This window comes from Coenobita brevimanus, chromosome 1 (genome assembly GCF_032717465.1).
Source record: "Coenobita brevimanus isolate Jiangsu-jjx chromosome 1, ASM3271746v2, whole genome shotgun sequence".
NCBI lineage: Eukaryota > Metazoa > Arthropoda > Malacostraca > Decapoda > Coenobitidae > Coenobita > Coenobita brevimanus.
This window is the reverse complement of record NC_136954.1, coordinates 47931006-47950142: the sequence shown is the minus strand read 5'-3', so window position 1 is coordinate 47950142 and position 19137 is coordinate 47931006. Positions and strand designations below refer to the sequence as shown.

The 19137-nt window shown below is 41.8% G+C and overlaps 1 protein-coding gene across 1 annotated transcript in view; it reads right to left on the bottom strand.

Moving 5' to 3' along the window:
- The window catches only part of LOC145396489 (glutamate receptor 1-like), a 584166-nt gene that overhangs the window by 394345 nt on the left and 170684 nt on the right, over positions 1-19137 (bottom strand). The window contains exon 5 of the mRNA XM_080269888.1: positions 17098-17227. Within this exon, the coding sequence (XP_080126014.1) occupies positions 17098-17227 (130 nt within the window). The remainder of the gene's footprint in view (positions 1-17097; positions 17228-19137) is intronic.

The following is a 19137-nucleotide window of genomic DNA, read 5'->3' as shown; positions in this document are numbered from 1 at the left end:
AATCGTGATATGAAAGTCTGCAAAGGTTGAAAATGAAGATGACTACTTGTGGTTGTTAGAGTGCATATGATTACCAACGGAACGATAATATATGGAACGACTATTTTCTCTGGCCATTTAAATATCAAGTGGTGTTTAAAAATACTTCGTAAAATTTCTGAGACATAATAATCCTAAAAATGTCCCCGGTGCCAAAATTTGCGACGGTGGTGTTTGCCTTAATCAGTATGAGGGTTGCCACTGAAGTCGACGGGACGTGTTGAAAGGGTGTCAGAAATTGGCAATGAATGTGTTGTGATGATCTGCGAGTCGGCCCAGAATATTAATGTCACCCCTTTTCCCGTCCCCTCCCACCCCATCTCTCATCCTCTCTCTCTCTCTCTCTCTCTCTCTCTCTCTCTCTCTCTCTCTCTCTCTCTCTCTCTCTCTCTCTCTCTCCTTTCTGACTGGCGAGGGCTTATTTAAGGCGTTAATGGGATTTGGTTGGAAACGTGTTCTTTTGTGGAGGTATGGGGCCAGGTGGGCGTTAATGGCGAATGTTAATGAGGCAAGCAGGCAGGGTAAGCAGGCAAGAAGGCTGATAGATAATACAGATAGATATATGACACACAGATGTATACATACAGTACACCCATGTCTGCAGTGGACGGTACACCTAATAGGCAGCATGGTGGGGTCAAGGTTTTCTTCTTAACTTTCAGTAAACAGTAAATCAACATAAAACACAGCTGACAGTCGAAAGCAGGCCAGATCTGGTGTTGCTGCAGAGTAAACAGTGCTCACCTTTACGACACTGCTCTTTTGATTGGCGCCTCTTACAAGACATTCTTTTCACCTCTCTGACGCAATATCTGAATTAGTGAAGGGGTTAATGATATCTAAGCACCCAACAATGCTCCATTTTGCAGCAAAAGTGCTAAGAAAACAAGAAAGTGTTTATTATTCAGGCAAAAGTAAACAAGAAAAAAATGGTACCGTACATAAAACACTCCTCACAAAACTAGTAACCACTAAATAGAGATGAGATTTTGAATATTTCGTCTGTGTGATTTTGGTCCTAATGTTTTCACAGCAACTATCTTCCTATCTGAATCGCAACCATTCTTTCATTATCCAGTGCTTTTTTGCCCCACCAGGAGCGCAGGAACCCCAGGCTAGGCTACTCAGTCCCGATATTAAAGGTGAGGGTGACCTGCCTCACTCCTCCCTAAATGACACTACGAGAAACTCCACCTACCTCTAGGATATACATATATCCTTGCAGCCTCAATCCGGCTGGAACGCCTTAACCCACTAAACCACAAAGCGACAACTGGTTATATGGTTACCACGCAACGTAGCAAATGTTTCCTGGTTTACGGGATCAGTCTAACTTGTCGCTCAGTGCAGTCACCCGAAGGCACCTCTACCTCCAGAGTGGATGGTGGGCTGCCCGATCTACCGTTTTAATGTTAATAATATTAATATCAATAGTAATATACGAACACAAGCTATTTTGAAAACATTCGAACCGAGAAAAAAATGAAATATCCAAAAGTTTATCTGCGGTTAGAATGATTACCAGTTCTGTAACGAAGTTACATATAAAAATATTTTGACTCTTGCCCTACGAGTGCATATAAAAAGGCAGTGAGGATTATATAGGCAGATAGATAGGCCTATGAGAGAGAGAGAGAGAGAGAGAGAGAGAGAGAGAATGTGCAAGGTGTTGAGTAGAGTGAGAGACGGCATGGAGAAGGAAAAAGTCTGTATAAACTTTGCACATGAGGGAGGGACTGTGGAATGGAGAAAGGCCAAGGAGTAGAGGAGGGTGTGAGGGGGGAAGGGAGCAGGGGGTGGAGAGGAAGGGCGATATAGAAAACTTTATAAGCTACATTTTAACTTTAACCCTGTCACAGTATAAACGTTTCTAATACTTTGCTCCAGGGAACGTTTGGGACACTAGAATTTTTTTAACAGCCAACAGCAGGAGATTTATTTAGGAAACAGTGATTCAGAGGAGGCTGAATTTAATATTTAAGTCGAGATATATCAGGAAGTGTGATGTGGAGAGGTGGAAAGGTTAGGGAGTACGAGTTAAAGAGGGAAGGGAGGAGGGAGGAAGGAGACAGGGGAGAGAACAAGGGGGAAGAAGGAGGGAGAGAAAATGGGGGAAGAAGGGGGGATGAGACAAGGGGCAAGAGAGAGGATGCGTAAGTGAGCAGCGGAAAGGAAGAGGGGAGGGAGAAGATAAGAAATGAGGGAGGAAGGGGGATGGGGGAGGGAAAAGAGTTCGGGGTAGGCGAAGGGGTAGTCAAAAGAGATGGAAGCCTTGTAGCTTAAAATATTATTCTTAAAATGCCTGAAAATGGCGTTTGATAATAATGCATCAGAAACAGCACCACTTGTTACCAATCTCTCTCTCTCTCTCTCTCTCTAGTTCCGAACAAAATGCTTTTATTTTTATATTTTATTTTTTTTTTTACCATCCCCTCCGAAGTCTGGATGACATGGCTAACTTATTATCATATAAAATACTGGAAGTTCATTTAACGTTGTGGGAGTTAAATATAATGAAAATAGCTTGCCTCTTTCTGGGTCTAACTTCTCCATTCATTCCAAGTTATCTGTCCATCCCTCCCCCCCCCCCCTAAGTATAATTCGCAGGAAAATTAAAGAAAGAGGACTCACATAAGTCCAAGTCATAACACACGGAAAAAAAGAGACATTTGACTCACTGCCCATTGCGTTATGTGTAAAGGTGGAATGTAGGTATATTATTTCCCGTTCTCAACTAATGTTTAAAACTGGCCGTTATAAATACTGGGCTGGACACTATCTCCGCGCACATAAATGGTCGTGGCAAGTGTAGTACTGTGTTTATTCTCGGGAATGGCAAATGGGTATATTTTGAACTAAGAGTGAATCGTAGGAGCCTGAGTGTCATTACCTGTGCCACTAACCCCTTCACGGTTGGAATCATCCAGCATTTTAGTGCAGCCAACGCCACACGAGTTTCTTGAGCTGAAAATGAGTCATAGGAGCGACAGTGTTAATAAATGTGCCACTGACCTTCTTAAGCTCGTGACAAACCTGGTATTTTATTCCTGTAAATATTAATATCAGTTGAAGATATGACCCTATGAACTGACGTGAAAAAAGCTGTGAGCCTCATGATACACTGCCCCAGGATAGAAAAATAAAAAAAAAAGCCTGAAGAAGCATATCTTAAATTTTCCGATACTTAAAAGCACATTATTCTTGCATATTAATACCAATGCGAACTGAAACAACTCGATATTTTTAACACGTGTTTCTTTTTCACAAGGTCCTTATAAAAATTATCAAAAAAAAAAATCAAACTAGCGTGTACCAACATTGTACTTTCAAAAGATTAAGGCCACGAGTCAGAAAAGCCTTTACCGCAACCACTTCCATTAGAGAACGTCATTCTAATCTGATTCTTGCCACAACCAGACCATTTTTATTCTGGTTAAGAGAACACCCTAGTAGTGAAGGGGTAAATGAGGGCTATGTTGACCTCATCCAGCTGGAAGAGTCTCCCCCAAAGATGAAGAAAACTATGAAGACAGCAAGAAATTATATATATATATATATATATATATATATATATATATATATATATATATATATATAAAATGGTGACCGTTCCGTAATGAAGAAAGCATTATTAATATCATCGCCACCACAAATCATCATCACGCCACCACAGAAATCATCATCGTCATCAAAGAAATCATCGCCATCCCCTCACCACAGAATTCATCATCATGTCCGCCACTATAGAAATTATCATCATCATCATCATCATCATCATCATCGCAGTAATCATATCAGTGACAACCAAACCAATATATTACCATCACCATTATTGAAAAAAGAAATCCCTATCATCAACATTATCATCATGACCATCATAACTCAGTTTCCGACTAAAAACGCTGGTTGTTAAGAATAAACAGGAGCGGAGCTGGGGGAAAAAAAATACAATCACCAATATCATAAAAAACACTAATTCCACTGAAAATATAGAGGTTGCATCATTATAAAATACAGTATTATGCTCATCACACCATGCGGTAGGTGGGGGTGCTCACCATCCACTCACTTGATGTAGTGCTGCTCTCGGATGTCTGCCGTTTCCTCTCCTCCCTCTTTTCCTTCCTTGCTCTTCTGTCTTTCTTTACTTCATTCTATCCTCGCTCTTCTGCCAGCGGGTGACTCTACACTTCCTCTTTTGTCTTTCTTTCCCTCATCCTTTCCTCCTCGTCTGCCTATGGGTGACTCTGCACTGAGTGACAAGACAAATGGTTTCCTGTACACCAGGAAACCATTTACTACGCTGGGTGGTAGCCATATAACCAAATTATGGCACCTGGTGGTTTGGTGGGTAATTGCAGAGCTCCAATCGGATTGAGCCAGTGAAGGTTTATATCCAAGGGATGGTTGGGGTTATTGCTCATATAATGCCACTCAGGGATGAGTGAGGCTGGTCACTCTCATCTTTAATGTCAGAAGAGACATCCCTAGCCCCGGGCTCCTACGCTCCTCATGGGGCAAGGTAGGATTGGATGATGGATAGATGGATGCTCATCACACACACACATTCAATGGATATTATGTTTGTTGTATTAAACCTGTTTTGTAGAAGAAACTGGCAGACAACAGAGACTTCACAATCGTCAGCAACAATGCACTGCTGACACGACCACGACTTCAAATATCTGGTGGATCAGTATTAGCATCTCTTTGTCCATGAGATGACACATTCAGTACTAGATGTCTCCTCTAAGCTGAACAAAATCACAATCCAGAAGCAAGCATAAAATCTAAAACTTGGGAGTTTAGCTCTACTATCAGGGGACGTTTCACCAAAGGTGTATAAATCTGTCAGGTGACTGAGTAAAAATCAAGTAAACGTAGGAACAGAACAGAACGATCGAAATATTACTGGCATCACAGCTGCCAGGGTGTATGCAGCTGGACAAAGACGTCGGGATTAACGTTTCCTGCTCGGGGACATCTTATCAAAGCTGTATAAAATCGATGACATACAGACTAACGCCTCTCCCTGCCTCCTACGCCTAAGGGTAGACTGCAGCGGCGATAACAATCGCTATTATGCAAGCTTCCCGTAAGGGGGCAATTTATCGCGACGGGCAAGTAGTATGCGGGAATGGAAAGGCGCACCGCTATTTATGCACGTCGAAAGGCCTTGGGTTTTGGGTGTGGGGGATGGTGTGGGTGTGGAGGGATGTAGGAGAGGGGGAAAATGTAAACTAGTGTGTGGAACAAGTGTGGATTGCGTGGATGTGACTGGGCGTGAATGACTACGTGGGTAGATGAGTGAGTGTCTGTGTCGATGGACGTGTGGGTGCGCGTGTTGATGGATGTGTTAGTGCATGTGTGGATGTGATGAGTTAGTGGATGGGGAAAGTGTGGATGTATATGCAAGTGGATGCTTGGTAAGTGTGTGGGTATGTGAGTAAACGAAAGGGATGGACGCGTGTGTCAGTGGGTGGACGAGTGTGTTCGAGTGTGGGTGAGGTGCAGTATTGCCGTTATATGGAATTTCGTCTGCTAAAACGGAAAAACAAATGAAAGTCGAATATGGACGTGGACAGGTGGACGTCATTCCACACTAGTGTGGAATTTTTTCAACAGTGCTCGTTCGTTATTATTATGGGATAAAGGGGATTTTATCATGACTGGAAGGCATTAACATGTATTGTTATTCAGACCTTTCACAGTTCAAATAATGAAAATGTAGTATTTGTTTATAATACTGTCATTTAAAATAAGGATGAATACGTCGTGGAACACAGTCTACTTGCACCTATCGTGCGATATCACTACTTCTTACTAGTAAAATTAACAATTATTTACAAGATACATGCCAAACATTAGCATTCCATATTTACTTTGTAATAGTAAAGAATGTTGGGAATCGTGTACTGTTCATCTACTAGAAAAATTGGATGTGAATAAACTGTCTTGTCTCTTGATTGATTATTAATCAGCATTTGCTGAATTCTTAACTATCTTCATCGTTTAACGTCCTTACACTTAAATCACAATAGGTCTGACATCATCATTTATACCCTCTCTCCCAGTATTCACAGTATATCAGATTTTATGGTAGTTGTACCAACGACACATCTATTGGTTATTAAACGAGAACATGTGGAAAAATGACTTCACAACAAACGTGGAATTCACGGCAACTCTGGTGAGGAGGTGGATGAGAGTGTTGCGCATATACGCTGTGTGTGTCTGTGTGTGTGCATGTGAGTGTGTGTTTGAGTGCGCGTGTAAGGTGGTGGATGTATGGCGTATGATCTTTTGGGTTGACGATATTAAAACTGACTTTGAAGCACTGCATTTTTGTTAATATTAAACTAAAACAATGGCTGGTAATTAATGTCATTGTTGTTCTTACATCACGGACGAGTAAAATTCTACTGCATTTTTTTTACGGTACACCGCTTCAACCCGAAAATGTCTAAAACGTTATATCCGGACTATTCTACTCCGTTTATCAGAGATTAAAAAAAAAAAAAAAAAAAAAAAAAACGGGTGGTGCAACTGCCAGGGCCATATGCCCCAGGCAGTTTATGAGAAATTTTCAGACTGGAGGTCCTTCCTACACTGAGTGAAACTGTCAAGATATAGCAAGAATAAAATGGAAGCTATATCCACAGGGAATCGGTTAATTCTTAAGGACGACGTGAAGCCACTCTTTTGAGTAAATAAAAACGTCTGAGGCAGGAAGTATGAAATAGCTGAGATTTGCCAAATTAAAGCTAAAGCAGTAACCTACACAAAGGGCTTAATTACGGGAACAATTGTCTGCCACTTCGGATAACCATTAGGTATTCACGAATGAATTAAATATCGAATTGTTTTCAAACGGTTACCACACAATCAGCACCAATTATCGTTAAATAATTATGTACAATATAATACGATGTGACCTGAGAAGGACGTAGTGGAGGAATAAATTCATTGCTTTGTACAGTAGGTGTGTCAAAGCAAATATAAACAACACCATAACATTCTCGACCCAGACACGGCACTGCCGACATCATTAACGTATTTATATGTTCGAAATATGGGGAAAATAGAACATCTGATCTCATTTTGAATTCAAATGACCAAAATCCGCAAGAAAAGCACATTTTATCATTCCTTCGTTGCTATGAAATTATGTCGGCTACTTCGCTTTAAACGTTTCTACGTGGGCAAGTACAGTACATCTGTAGATATATACTGTACACACGTATATACACGTACTACATATGTATGTATTACACAATGTTTAAATTAAATTACATACTGATATAGTTACACAAAATTTTTATTCTGACAGACACGACAATGACGAACTTTTCCATTTTATTGTTACTTCCAGACGATTTTCTTCGGCTTAGGAGAGCCACTTAGCGATGAAGAGGTTAATGAAGGCTGTTTTCAACTACAGTTCGAAAAGCCTCTACTGAACATACTGAAATCGTCTAATGATGCAAAAAGTAAATGAAAAAGACTTTATCGCAGTAAAAATGTCAAATGTACCACAATACTTACCTCAAGATGGTCAGATTTTTTTAAATGCCTGCACAGGTAATCCCCGGCCATATCTTCTCCATATATAATTTATTCCTCTCTTATGTCTGTCGTTACCCGCACCATCATAATAATCCGGGTAAGACGTCCAACTAGGTAAAGTCCGGGAGAAATGGGCGGCATTTAACGAAGTCACACACAAATACACACACACGCTATCACAGATTCAACTCGAATGACGCAGAAGTGGGAGGAGGGGACTCAGGGGAGGACAAGAAATCATGGGGAATCACACGACAGCCAAACATTACAATATTATATTATTTGTAGACCAGTAAGAAGGCTCACTGCATTATCAAAAATAAAACACTACAAACGATCTGCTATATAATAATCGTGAAAATATATGGTCAATACTAGATAAAGGTGAGTCGAAAGCGGTGTGAGGAGGTGAGGGAGGACTTGGAGGAGACGAAACGCGAGTTACCAAATGCTTCTATAAATTAATTTCGACTACAAAGTTATACAACGTTTCGTTCATTAGTAGCACTAAAATAACAGATAATCTAAGACGTATAAATTACTTTTGGAACTATAAGACGAACAAAATTAATATGAAGAGTTGCGACTCAGCTGTCTCGCTAAGGTGGAGAGAAGTGGCTGGATGCGAGAAATCAAATGTTTAAACTCTGACATTACTTTCCAATAATATGACTAGGCGAAGGCTCATGATATCATGATCAGCAACAATATTGCACATACAATCTACCAAGTGTGTACTTGCCGTGGAAATGTGTGATGACGATGAAAGAAATGGAAAATATGTGGTTGTGGCTGTGGAGATTCGGTGCTTAGGATCCACCAATCATAGCACTCTCTGGCCCAGGGCCGGTTATTGCCAGCCCACCACCACTTCTGCCTCTCTCTCTCTCTCTCTCTCTCTCTCACGTAGGCCTGCCTTCAATTATTTCTTAGAGTCATTCATGCTCTCTCTCTCTCTCTCTCTCTCTCTCTCTGGGGGGGCGCGGTAGTACAGTGGTAGCGCGCCGGACTCGTAATCGGGGGATTGCGAGTTCGAGCCTCGCCCGGGCTGCCGTGCCGGGAGTGGTAGCTCGCTGCTGTAACCCTAGCGGGGCTATATAGTCCAATACAGGGCTTAGCTCGGGGGAACTCCATTTCTCCCATTTCTCTCTCTCTCTCTCTCTCTCAAGGAACACATTAATTTTTACCTCGCCCGGCACGGAGTCCCGCGAGATATTGTTTTTGGCCTTTTTCTTTGTTTCTTTGCTTCTTTGTTTGTTTCTTTGTTAGCAACATTACGGAAAAACGACAGAATGAAATTACATGAAACTTTCAGGATATGTGGCCATTGGTCTCAAAAGAAAGTGATTAAATTTTGGATGTAATCGAGAGACCGTGATATGCCAAAATCAAGGTCAACGATTATCAGAGGGCAATAACTTGAAACCCTCTAAAGATAGAGATATTTACTATTATTAACACACGTGACCTTCCATATGGGCTTTCCTTTGGCACCAAGACGTTTGACCTTGAGTGGTCGGGCGAGGTTTGTTGTGCCTGGCACAACTTGTTCAACATTTTATCATTGTACGGAAATACTCGCCCCTTTAAATCCAGTGATGTATTATTATTTTCCTGCTACTAAACCATTACATTTGAGTAAGGGGAGACTTTCGAGCTCCAAGGAATAAACATGGCCTTAATCAACCCCTTAAACGATACACAGAAATAAAGAAAACTGTTTGGAGGAAGAGAGAGAGAGAGAGAGAGAGAGAGAGAGAGAGAGCAGTAATTCGCTGAATAAATCTGAAGACAGCATGAAGAAAGAAAATAAGTCACTCGATTTAAGGCATTAAGCACAGCTGTGAATTTCAGTATATTGCAGTTTCCAGTTAGCAATATATCTAACCCCTTCAATACGCGGTCCAGGAGCTACTGTAAATTCAAAAGTCTGATTTTAACGAAATAAAACAAAAAAAGTTGTTCAAATGCTTCTTTCACAAGGTAAATACATTCGACTGGCGGAGCTAAGAATAAAAGAAGTAATCGTTACCGTTTATTCCAAAAATAATGAAAAAAATAATCAACCGCAGCAAAAATATATAGAAAATCTAATCAATTCTTGAAATAACTGGAAGGGCGCTCAGTGGAGCGCATCTCTCCGACAATGGCAACGTAATTTTCAAACCACTCTTCATACTGTACCGGTATTTAGGTTTTCTCATCACTGATTAGAGTTTCACAAAAAATGTTTTGCGGATCCAGAATCTGTATTACGAGCCGGATCGGTCCCAGAAGTTAATCGATTGTCCCTTGGGACATGTGTATCTACCCGCCAATTTGGTCCAAATCTTCCTTTTAGTTTATGAGTAATCCTGCTACCAAACAAACGAACAAACAAAAAGGAGTGAAAACATACTCTCCTCCTCGGAGAGAAAAACTGATTAATTTTGTAGCAGAGATTAAAATTTATGTTTTCTCTTCTAAAATGTAGCCATAATTGGTGGTGCCAATAATAAATGAAAAAGTCACCATGTTTCCAAAATCTAAATTTAAAACTCTGACGGTAGCACGAATTAAAAAAAAATGTTCCTTTAATAAGAGATAATGAAGACTTTAACCTCTTCATTACAAAAGGTCTTGTCAAGGCAGATATAACCGTCTGACTGGTCCTCCACATCTCTCTGTACTTCCCTCCCCACACCTCTTTTTTTCTTCCCACCCCTCTCTTCTCTCCTTCCTCCCCATCCCTCTCTACTACCCTCCCCATACCTCTCTACCAGTACCTCCCTCCCAACTATTCTCTCGTCTATCCACCCCAATCCCTCTACTACTCTACCTCCTTTCTTTTCCATATCCCTCTGTACTCAGCTCCCCAACTCTTCTCTCCTCTTTGTCACTCCCCTCTCCCTTCTTCTCCTTTCTTCCACCCACCCTGACCCCTCTTTACTTCTCTCCCTCCCCTCTTCCTCTCCTTAACCCACTTTTCCCTCCCTACTCCCTCCCCATCCCCCCGTCTCCCGCACCCATCCTCACCCCTCTCTGACTCCGTCCCTCCAATCCTTCTTTCCTTTCCCACCCTTCTCTCCTGCTTATACCTTTCCTCACCTACCTCCTCTTCCTCCTCCCTCTCTCATTTCTATATCTCCCCTTCTCCCAGTCCCATCCTCATTTCCATCCACCCCCCACACTCTTCTTCACTTCTCTTCCTCATCCACATCCATCCAATCCTACCACCCATGAACGTAATCTATACTGTTTTCACCTTCACTTGGCCAAGAATTTCATTCTTTTGTAGGTTATTTCAGGTACCAGTGGCTTAGATAATGCTACCGCTATACGTTCCTTCCATAGCACCTCGTGATTAGTATCGCATTCTGGCGTTAATCCATTGTTAAATTTCAGCATTCGACAGGGAGAGAGAATTTTAGACCAAGTTTAATTAAAAAGAGTGTAGTGGTGAACTGCGGGTGTACGCAAACCTACACCCTCTCACACACACACACACACACACACACACACACACACACACACACAGCGTTGGTTCATAATTAGGACACACACACACTGCTCCAATTGTATGGAATTCCGTTCATGCCTTCTGCAAGTACCGCTCGCTGGTGCAGTGATAACGTTCTCGCTTGCCAACTGGTGGACAGGAGTTCGCGCCTCGCTCAGGTTCCGAAAAGTTTCACCGATAAAGTGGGTAGTTACTGTCCCCCTTGAGCAAGGGGACGGGTGTGTGAGTGTGTGAAGGTCACAGCCTTGCCCTTAGATCGGGCTATATGAACTCTCAGCTCCCTTCCGGGAGGGTAAAAAGCTGGCGATCACGACCATCAAGTGATCTTGACTGACCCGGTGAATTACGCACACACACACACACACACACACACACACACACACACACACACAGCGTTGGTTCATAATTAGGACACACACACACACTCTGGTCCAATTGTATGGAATTCCGTTCATGCCTTCTGCAAGTTCCGACCGCCTTTACAAGGCGGAGCGATAACGTTTTGGCCCGCCCGTGTGTGTGTGTGTGTGTGTGTGTGTGTGTGTGTGTATCTGTTCCCATTATATCTCATGAACGACTTGAGCTACCACCATAAAACCTTCAGAGTATCAAGATATGGCCAAAATCTTGGCCGGGTTCGAAAATGGGAACTCGGGGTCAAGGTCAAGGTCACCAAAATGGCTGCTAAAGGTCAACTAGTTTTTATCGCAAGCCTTTAGCACCATTATATCTCATGAACGGCTTCAGCTATCAACATGAAACCTTCAGGGTATTAAGATATGGCCAAAACCTTGGACATGTTAGAAAACGGGCACTAGGGGTCAAGGCCAAGGTCACCAAAATGGCTGCCAAAGGTCAACCAGTTTTTTTCGCACCATTATACCTAATGAACGGCTTGAGCTATCAACATAAAACCTTCAGGGTATCAAGACATGGTGTAAATCTTGGACTTGGCCAACAGCATATTCTGGCGGGCGATTAGCATCCGGCTCCCGAATGCTTTTCTTTCATTTATTTTTATATGTAGCTTATTGCTGGAGAAAGCCTTCACTTGGTGACACAGATATAACCGGAAGGCCACTCTGTCTGGTTATGCAGAGGTTCATCAGTTCCCTCCCTATCCTCTGAAAGGAAGAAGGTTGAGTGCAGGAGATGGGCAACTTCAGCCTGCAGTCCACCGAGCTCACGTCCAGATCAGCCTGAGGCAACAGTAATAACAGCGATATATAGAATCTGAGGCAGAAGGAAGGAATGGGAGAGAGTGGAAGAGATAGGGACGGAGAGGGAGAGGAAGAGAGGGCTAAGGCATGTGAATGGCTGGTAGTGGGAATGTCATCAAGGGAATGGTGAAACAGTTAATAGTTAATGAACACATTTAGTAAATATACAAGGAGAGAGAGAGAGAGAGAGAGAGAGAGAGAGAGAGAGAGAGAGACAGAGACAGACAGACAGACAGACAGACAGACAGACAGAGAGAAAGAATGAGTGGAGGAAGAAAAGGAGTAAGATAAATGGAGGGTGAGAGAAAAGCAGAATAAAGAGATGATAAAGGGAATACATGAAAAAAAAAATGTGAATAAAAAAAGAGGAAGACAGTTATCCGAAAAAAAAAGAAAAATAGGGAAGAATGAAAAAAAAAACAATGAAGACAAGGATCTGTAAAAAAGAAAGATAAAAAAGCGGCTGCATAAAAGTAATGTATCATACTGTAGAAAGAAGGGAGGGGAGGGGGAGACGGAGGGAGAGAGAGGGGGGGAGACGAAGGGAGGGACAGGGAGAGAGGGGGAGACGGAGGGAGGGAGAGGGAGACAGAGGGAGAGGGAAGGGGATGAGGAGCATACGGGGGAGGGGGGAATTGGTACTGTCCATTGTCCTGGGTAGTATCTCTCTCTCTCTCTCTCTCTCTCTCTCTCTCTCTCTCTCTCTCTCTCATACAGTACTGCTCCAGACACAAATACCCGCTTCTGGCCACTATGCGAGCCATTTCTATACATAATTATATACTGTATATTTCTGGAGTGCCCCGGGATCAGTGGCAGAGCATCATTTGGGGCTCGAATCCTGGTGCGGTATGGGAGAGGGAGGCTTGGAGATGCTGGAGATAGGTTGGAGATGAGGGAGAAAAAGGAAAAAAAAAATAGGACTGAACACGTGAAAAATAAAATGAAGAAAAAGAGAGGAAGAAAGGAAAGATACAGAGAGTTATAACGTGTTAACAAGGAAAAAAGGACTGAAAGGAGAAAAATATAAGTATGAATGGAATGAAAAGAAAAAAAGGGGGAAAAATCGATGACGTGAGAAAAATGAAAAAAGACGAAATACAGAGGGAAGTTAGGTTTGGAGGTGATGGAGATGAGGCAGGAGATGAGGAGAGAGCAGGGAAGGAAGAAAAGGAGGAAAGGGAGGGAAAGAATAGGAAGGAAGAGCAGGAGGAAGATAGGTTTGACACTGTACGAAGGAACTGAATAATATGAGAGAAGAGACAATATTATGGGGTAAAAGGTAGGGTAGGGAAAAGGAGGAATGGGAAAAGAGAAAAGGAGGGAGGAAAGATGATAGAAAAGAAGACTAGCGCTTTGAGAGGCGGGATTAGTGGAGAGAGAGAGAGAGAGAGAGAGAGAGGATATATTTTGTGAATGACTGTACACCTGACTGGAATGGAAAAGTGTACATGATCAGGTGACTGGAAATAAAGCAGGCTGGATATTAGTGATGGAAGCTGACTTGGTGTCGAGGATTGGTGACCTATCATGTATGTCTGAAAACTGGCTTAGTATACGGAACATGGCTGAAGTATTTGGTAAAGAGGTATATGGCTGACGTGATGGCATACTACACTCGGTGACTTAAGTTTAGATAAAGTGAGCCTAGTGAGCAAACGAATGAGGGGTTAATTATCGGAATTTAATGACGGATGATGCTGGATTGGAAAATAGATTAGTGAAGGGAATAGCATAAGAGTGAAGATAATTTGGATCTGCCGGCTAACTGGAGTTCAAGCAGAAAGGGTTAATGGTGAGGAATTTGCTGACTGTACCTGAATTATTGCAGAACGGATGGAATTAATTTAGTAGATTTTAGAATAAAGTTTGGATAAGAACTGATAATATACAGCCAGGAGGCAAAATGTAATCATTACACCACTGTGTCTACTTGAAACTAGAGTATGACCATCACTCCTCCCTGACGCATCGTATAACCATCAATGGACAAAGAAACACCAAGCCTTCCTCGTGTTAGAAATATTACTCACCAGTGGAAAATGAGAAGCTAAAATGGTAAAATATCTGCCAGAACACAGCAACCCCCCCGTTCATCTTAGGAATGCTAGCCAGAGAAGGAAAATGAGAACTATAAGAAGTGATATAAGACAGTGGAACAAAACAACCTTTTGCACCTTGAGAATATTGGCCACCAATGGAAAATAAGAAGGAAAGGTGAAATACTGGGCTAAGAATCATACCAAGCCACGCTCAGCTTAGAAATATTAACTAGCACAAGAAGGCGAGGCAAAAGATGTAAAAATAATATTATGTAGAAAAACATACCAAGACACTGTCATTTTATGAATGTCAGTCAGCAGAAGAAAGTCATAAGTACAGGAAGAGAAATAATCAAACTTTTGCCTCGGACTGTAGGTAAATTGAAGAATGGTAAATGACTGGACTGGGTGAGTAATTACTGTTTAAGATAAGTGGACTTCGTGAAGCAAGTGATGAAGAATATGATAAATGGGATTTAATAATTGAAGGAAGCTGCAGTCGAGAACAGAAGTGTGTAATAATATTAATCATTATCATCATCTAATAATAATACTAAAAAAATATATATAATAATAATAATAATAATAATAAGAAGAAGAAGAAGAAGAAGAAGAAGAACCAGAGAGGCACTCAGTGGAGCGCATCTCTCCGACAAGGGCAACGTAATTTCCAAACCACTCTTCATAATGGGTCAGGTTTTCTCATCAGTGACTAGGGCTTCGCGTCTGAATCTAGGATCTGTAATACGATCCGGCCCGGTCGCAAAAGTTAATCGATTGTTCCCTGGGACGTGGCTGTTAAATTTGGTCCAAATCTCTCTTTTAGTTTTTGAGTAATCCTGCTAAAAGACAAGCAAACAAACAAACAAACGGGTGAAAACATACTCTTCTTGTCGGAGAGAATAATAATAATAATAATAATAATAATAATAAACTTTATTTGAGAGATGGCAGGCTTCTGGGTGAACTAGTAGTGATAGTTGAAGGAACTCGTAAAATTCTCTCTCTCTTTATCTCTCTCTCTCTCTCTCTCTCTCTCGTTAAGTGTGTGTGTGTGTGTGTGTGTGTGTGTGTGTGTGTGTGTGTGTGTGATTATAAAGCTATGGTATGCAATTTCAAATCTGCTTGTGTTGAGAGAGAGAGAGAGAGAGAGAGAGAGAGAGAGAAACTAAATGTGCCTCTCTCTTCTCTGACATGGAAATAAGGAAGCGAGGAGACTGAGCTGGGGAGGGGGAGACGTGGCTACGAGAGAGAAAAGATACTGATGAGGACGAAAAAGGAAAAATAATAATACCGGAGAGAGAGAGAGAGAGAGAGAGAGAGAGAGAGAGAGAGAAAGAAAGTATATCAGCAGCATCAAGAAAAGTACCTGGAGAGAGAAATGAACAATAAAAAATATATAATAAAGTAGCGGTTGGCTTACTAAAGAAAGCAATGATAAAAGGCAAGAGCAGTAACTCGCGTAGGAGTCTTACTGGTAAATGATGGAGTATAGTTAAACCATCATCCTTGAACATGCTTGGGGTTTCATTTACTCGGGACTTATCTTGGAAAGATCATATTACATCTCTTGTAAAATCTGCTTCCAAGAGATTGGGTGTGCTAAGCCGACTCCGCTCTTTCTTTACCCCTGCACAATTGTTGACTCTATACAGGGGTTTTATCCGCCCCTGTGTGGAGTACAACTCTCATGTGTGGGGAGGTTCCCCACATACAGCTCTTCTCAATAGGGTGGAATCAAAGGCTTTTCGTCTCATTAACTCTCCTCCTCTTACTGACTCCCTTCAACCTCTGTCTCTTCGCCGCACTGTTGCATCTTTATCTCTTTTCTATCGCTACTTTAATGGTCACTGCTCCTCTGAACTGTCTGCTTGCATTCCTCCACCTCTACGACGGGCGCGTAGCACCCGTCTGGCAGCGAACTCTCATCCCTTTTCTGTCCAACTCTCTAATGCAAGAGTTAACCGTTACTCCCAGTCTTTCATTTATGCAACAGGTCAGCTCTGGAACTGTCTCCCTCTGTCTGTATTTCCTCCTGCCTATGATCTCCAGTCTTTCAAACGTAGTGTGTCCAGGCATCTCAAAATGATCGGATCTTGAATTTGGCTCTCTATTATATTTTGTTTTTCTCTTGGAGGGAACTGTTACTGCGGGCTCATGGCCTTTGGTTCCTTCTTCCTCGCATTAAAAAAAAAAAAAAAAAATCAGTAGAAAACCAGAGAGACAGCAGATAAAACAGGAAGCTGAAAGAAATAAATGCATTAAATGACAGGAGCACAGACTGTCGTGTGAGTAACACAGGTAAATTTTGAAGTAGCAATAGTAAAATTATTCAGTAGGCATGCAGTAAAAGGAGGAACAGAAGAAGAAAACGTGAAGATGGAAGAGGTCACTATTAAAAAAAAGAAAGAAAAAAGCATGCTTACTGACCGTCGTGTGAGTCGTAGTGATAAATTTTGAAGCAGCAGTAGTAAAATAATTCAGTAGGCAACCAGTAGCAGGAGAAAACAGCAGAAAAAAAAAAAAAAACGGGAGAATGGTAGAGGTAACTATGATAAAAGAATAAAAAAAGGCAGACTCACTGACCGTCGTGTGAGTCGTAGACGTCAATTTTGAAGAAGCAGTAGTAAAATAATTTAGTAGGCAACCTGCAGCGGAAGGAAAATGCAGAAAAAAAACGGGATGCAGGGAGAGGTAACTATGGTAAAAAAAAGAGGACGTGTTCACTGACCGTCATGGGAGTCGTAGAGGTAAATGATGTGATCCCAGCGGTAGTGGTGGATGAGGTCAATGATGGCCTGGTGGTACTCGGGTCTCATCGTGGTGGCGTAGTCCATCAGACCAGAAGACGGGTTCGGTACCTGTACGCCAGAAAGACGGAGATGTTTATTGTGTCGGATATATACAGTATTTATTGTTGCTCTCACATACATGATTTTTGTCTCAAATATCTGTGTATGTAGGCTATATCTATCTGTCTGGCTATATCTATCTATCTGTCTCTCTATCTACCTACCTATCTATATTTTTTGGTCTCTGGTACCTGAGGGAAACCGGATGAATAAGTGGATATCCCCCCAGGCTCTCTCTCTCTCTCTCTCTCTCTCTCTCTCTCTCTCTCTCTCTCTCTCTCTCTCTCTCTCTCTCTCACACAACATTCTTCCATTACCAAAGAGGTTCACATTTTCCTTTTACACCATCTCTTCGAAAACTCCAGCACAAATATGGATGCTGCATTAAGGAATATCTTCGTATAAAGTTAAGTTTCTACAAGCCGGTATGCAAGTGTCATTTAGGCTTCCTTGTTGCTTCCAGACCTTTTTACTTGTTTAAGATGTTTCCTAGTAGTGAAGGACTTTGGGATGTAATTTAGGTGGTAGTACTTCATCGTTAACCAAATACAGTATACAGCGTTACTGGATGTATATCACCCATAACACTGTCTTGTATAGTATATTTCTATATCTATCTGTCTGTAGCCAGACGTCATAATCCCGTAAAGGGAGACCGTTTGTCTTTGAGTTAGTTGTTTTACGGGGATGGCCACAAACCCTCCGCCAACCCACTTGCCGACACGTAAGAAACACGTATAGGTTGGTTATATGGTTACCATCCAGCGGTGTAAATGGTTTCCTAACTTACCGGAAACCACTGGGCTTGTCACTCAATGTAAAGCCACCTGAAAAAAGAAGGAAAAGTAGTACAGAGTCACAAGAAAGGAGAAATAGGAAGAGAGGAGGGAAGACAGAAAACGAATGATTAAAGTGAAGGAAGAAGTAGGCAGCACTATGGTATTATTACCGTTTTGATATTGACAGTTTGCATCACTAACTTGGGGTATGATATTGTGGTATACTGTGCAGAATTAATCACTAACGAAGAGGTGTTGCAAAATTTCAGAAGCCATTTATAATCTCAAAAACCATTTATAATAGGCCCTGTGTGTCGGTCCTCCATTCCGAAATATCTCCAAAACTGAAACATGCTGACCAGTGACAGGAGTGGCTGTTTTTTTTTTTTTTAATCCCATGTCAGAGCATATGAATTCATAGTGAGAATTTATGACAGACTTACCCATAAATTTTGCATGTAAAGTTACGAGAGAGAGAGAGAGAGAGAGAGAGTACGATCGAGGGCAGAAGGCAGGAGATTGGGTCAGCTAGGAGGTTCGCCGTCGTTACGTTATGCTGTCAAGCACGTCTCTATATAACCTTGTACAATAAAGCTCCATAACCCAACAAGTGGCTATAACTCGCCTCACTTAAGATAAAAGAATACACAGGGGAGGAAAGTGAGATAGAGAGCTACCTATTCACTTTACTCACCGCCCCACCATTTGACTGGCAGCCACCCACGCTGCAATCCACTGGTGATAGAGGGGCAGCCATTAATCTACGGTACACTAACAATATCTCTCTCCATATCATCAAACCCCTCGATTACGTCTATCGGTGTGTGTGTGTGTGTGTGTGTGTGTGTGTGTGTGTGTGTGTGTGTGTGTGTGTGTGTGTGTGTGTGTGTGTGTGTGTGTGTGTGTGTGTGTATAATCCTATAATTACTCCGATTCCTATGATCCATTCAGGTAAGTATAATCAATTGGCATTTATTGGAATACGATGCGGCAGACTTGTCCCAACTAGAAGAGGATTAATGTTACCAGTTTTTACGCACACGCTCCTAAGACTCAATTTCAGCTTAATAGAGTTGTTTGGCATTAGCTAGAATAAAATAATAATGCTGTCTGTGCCTCGAGTTAAATTTCAATTCCCAG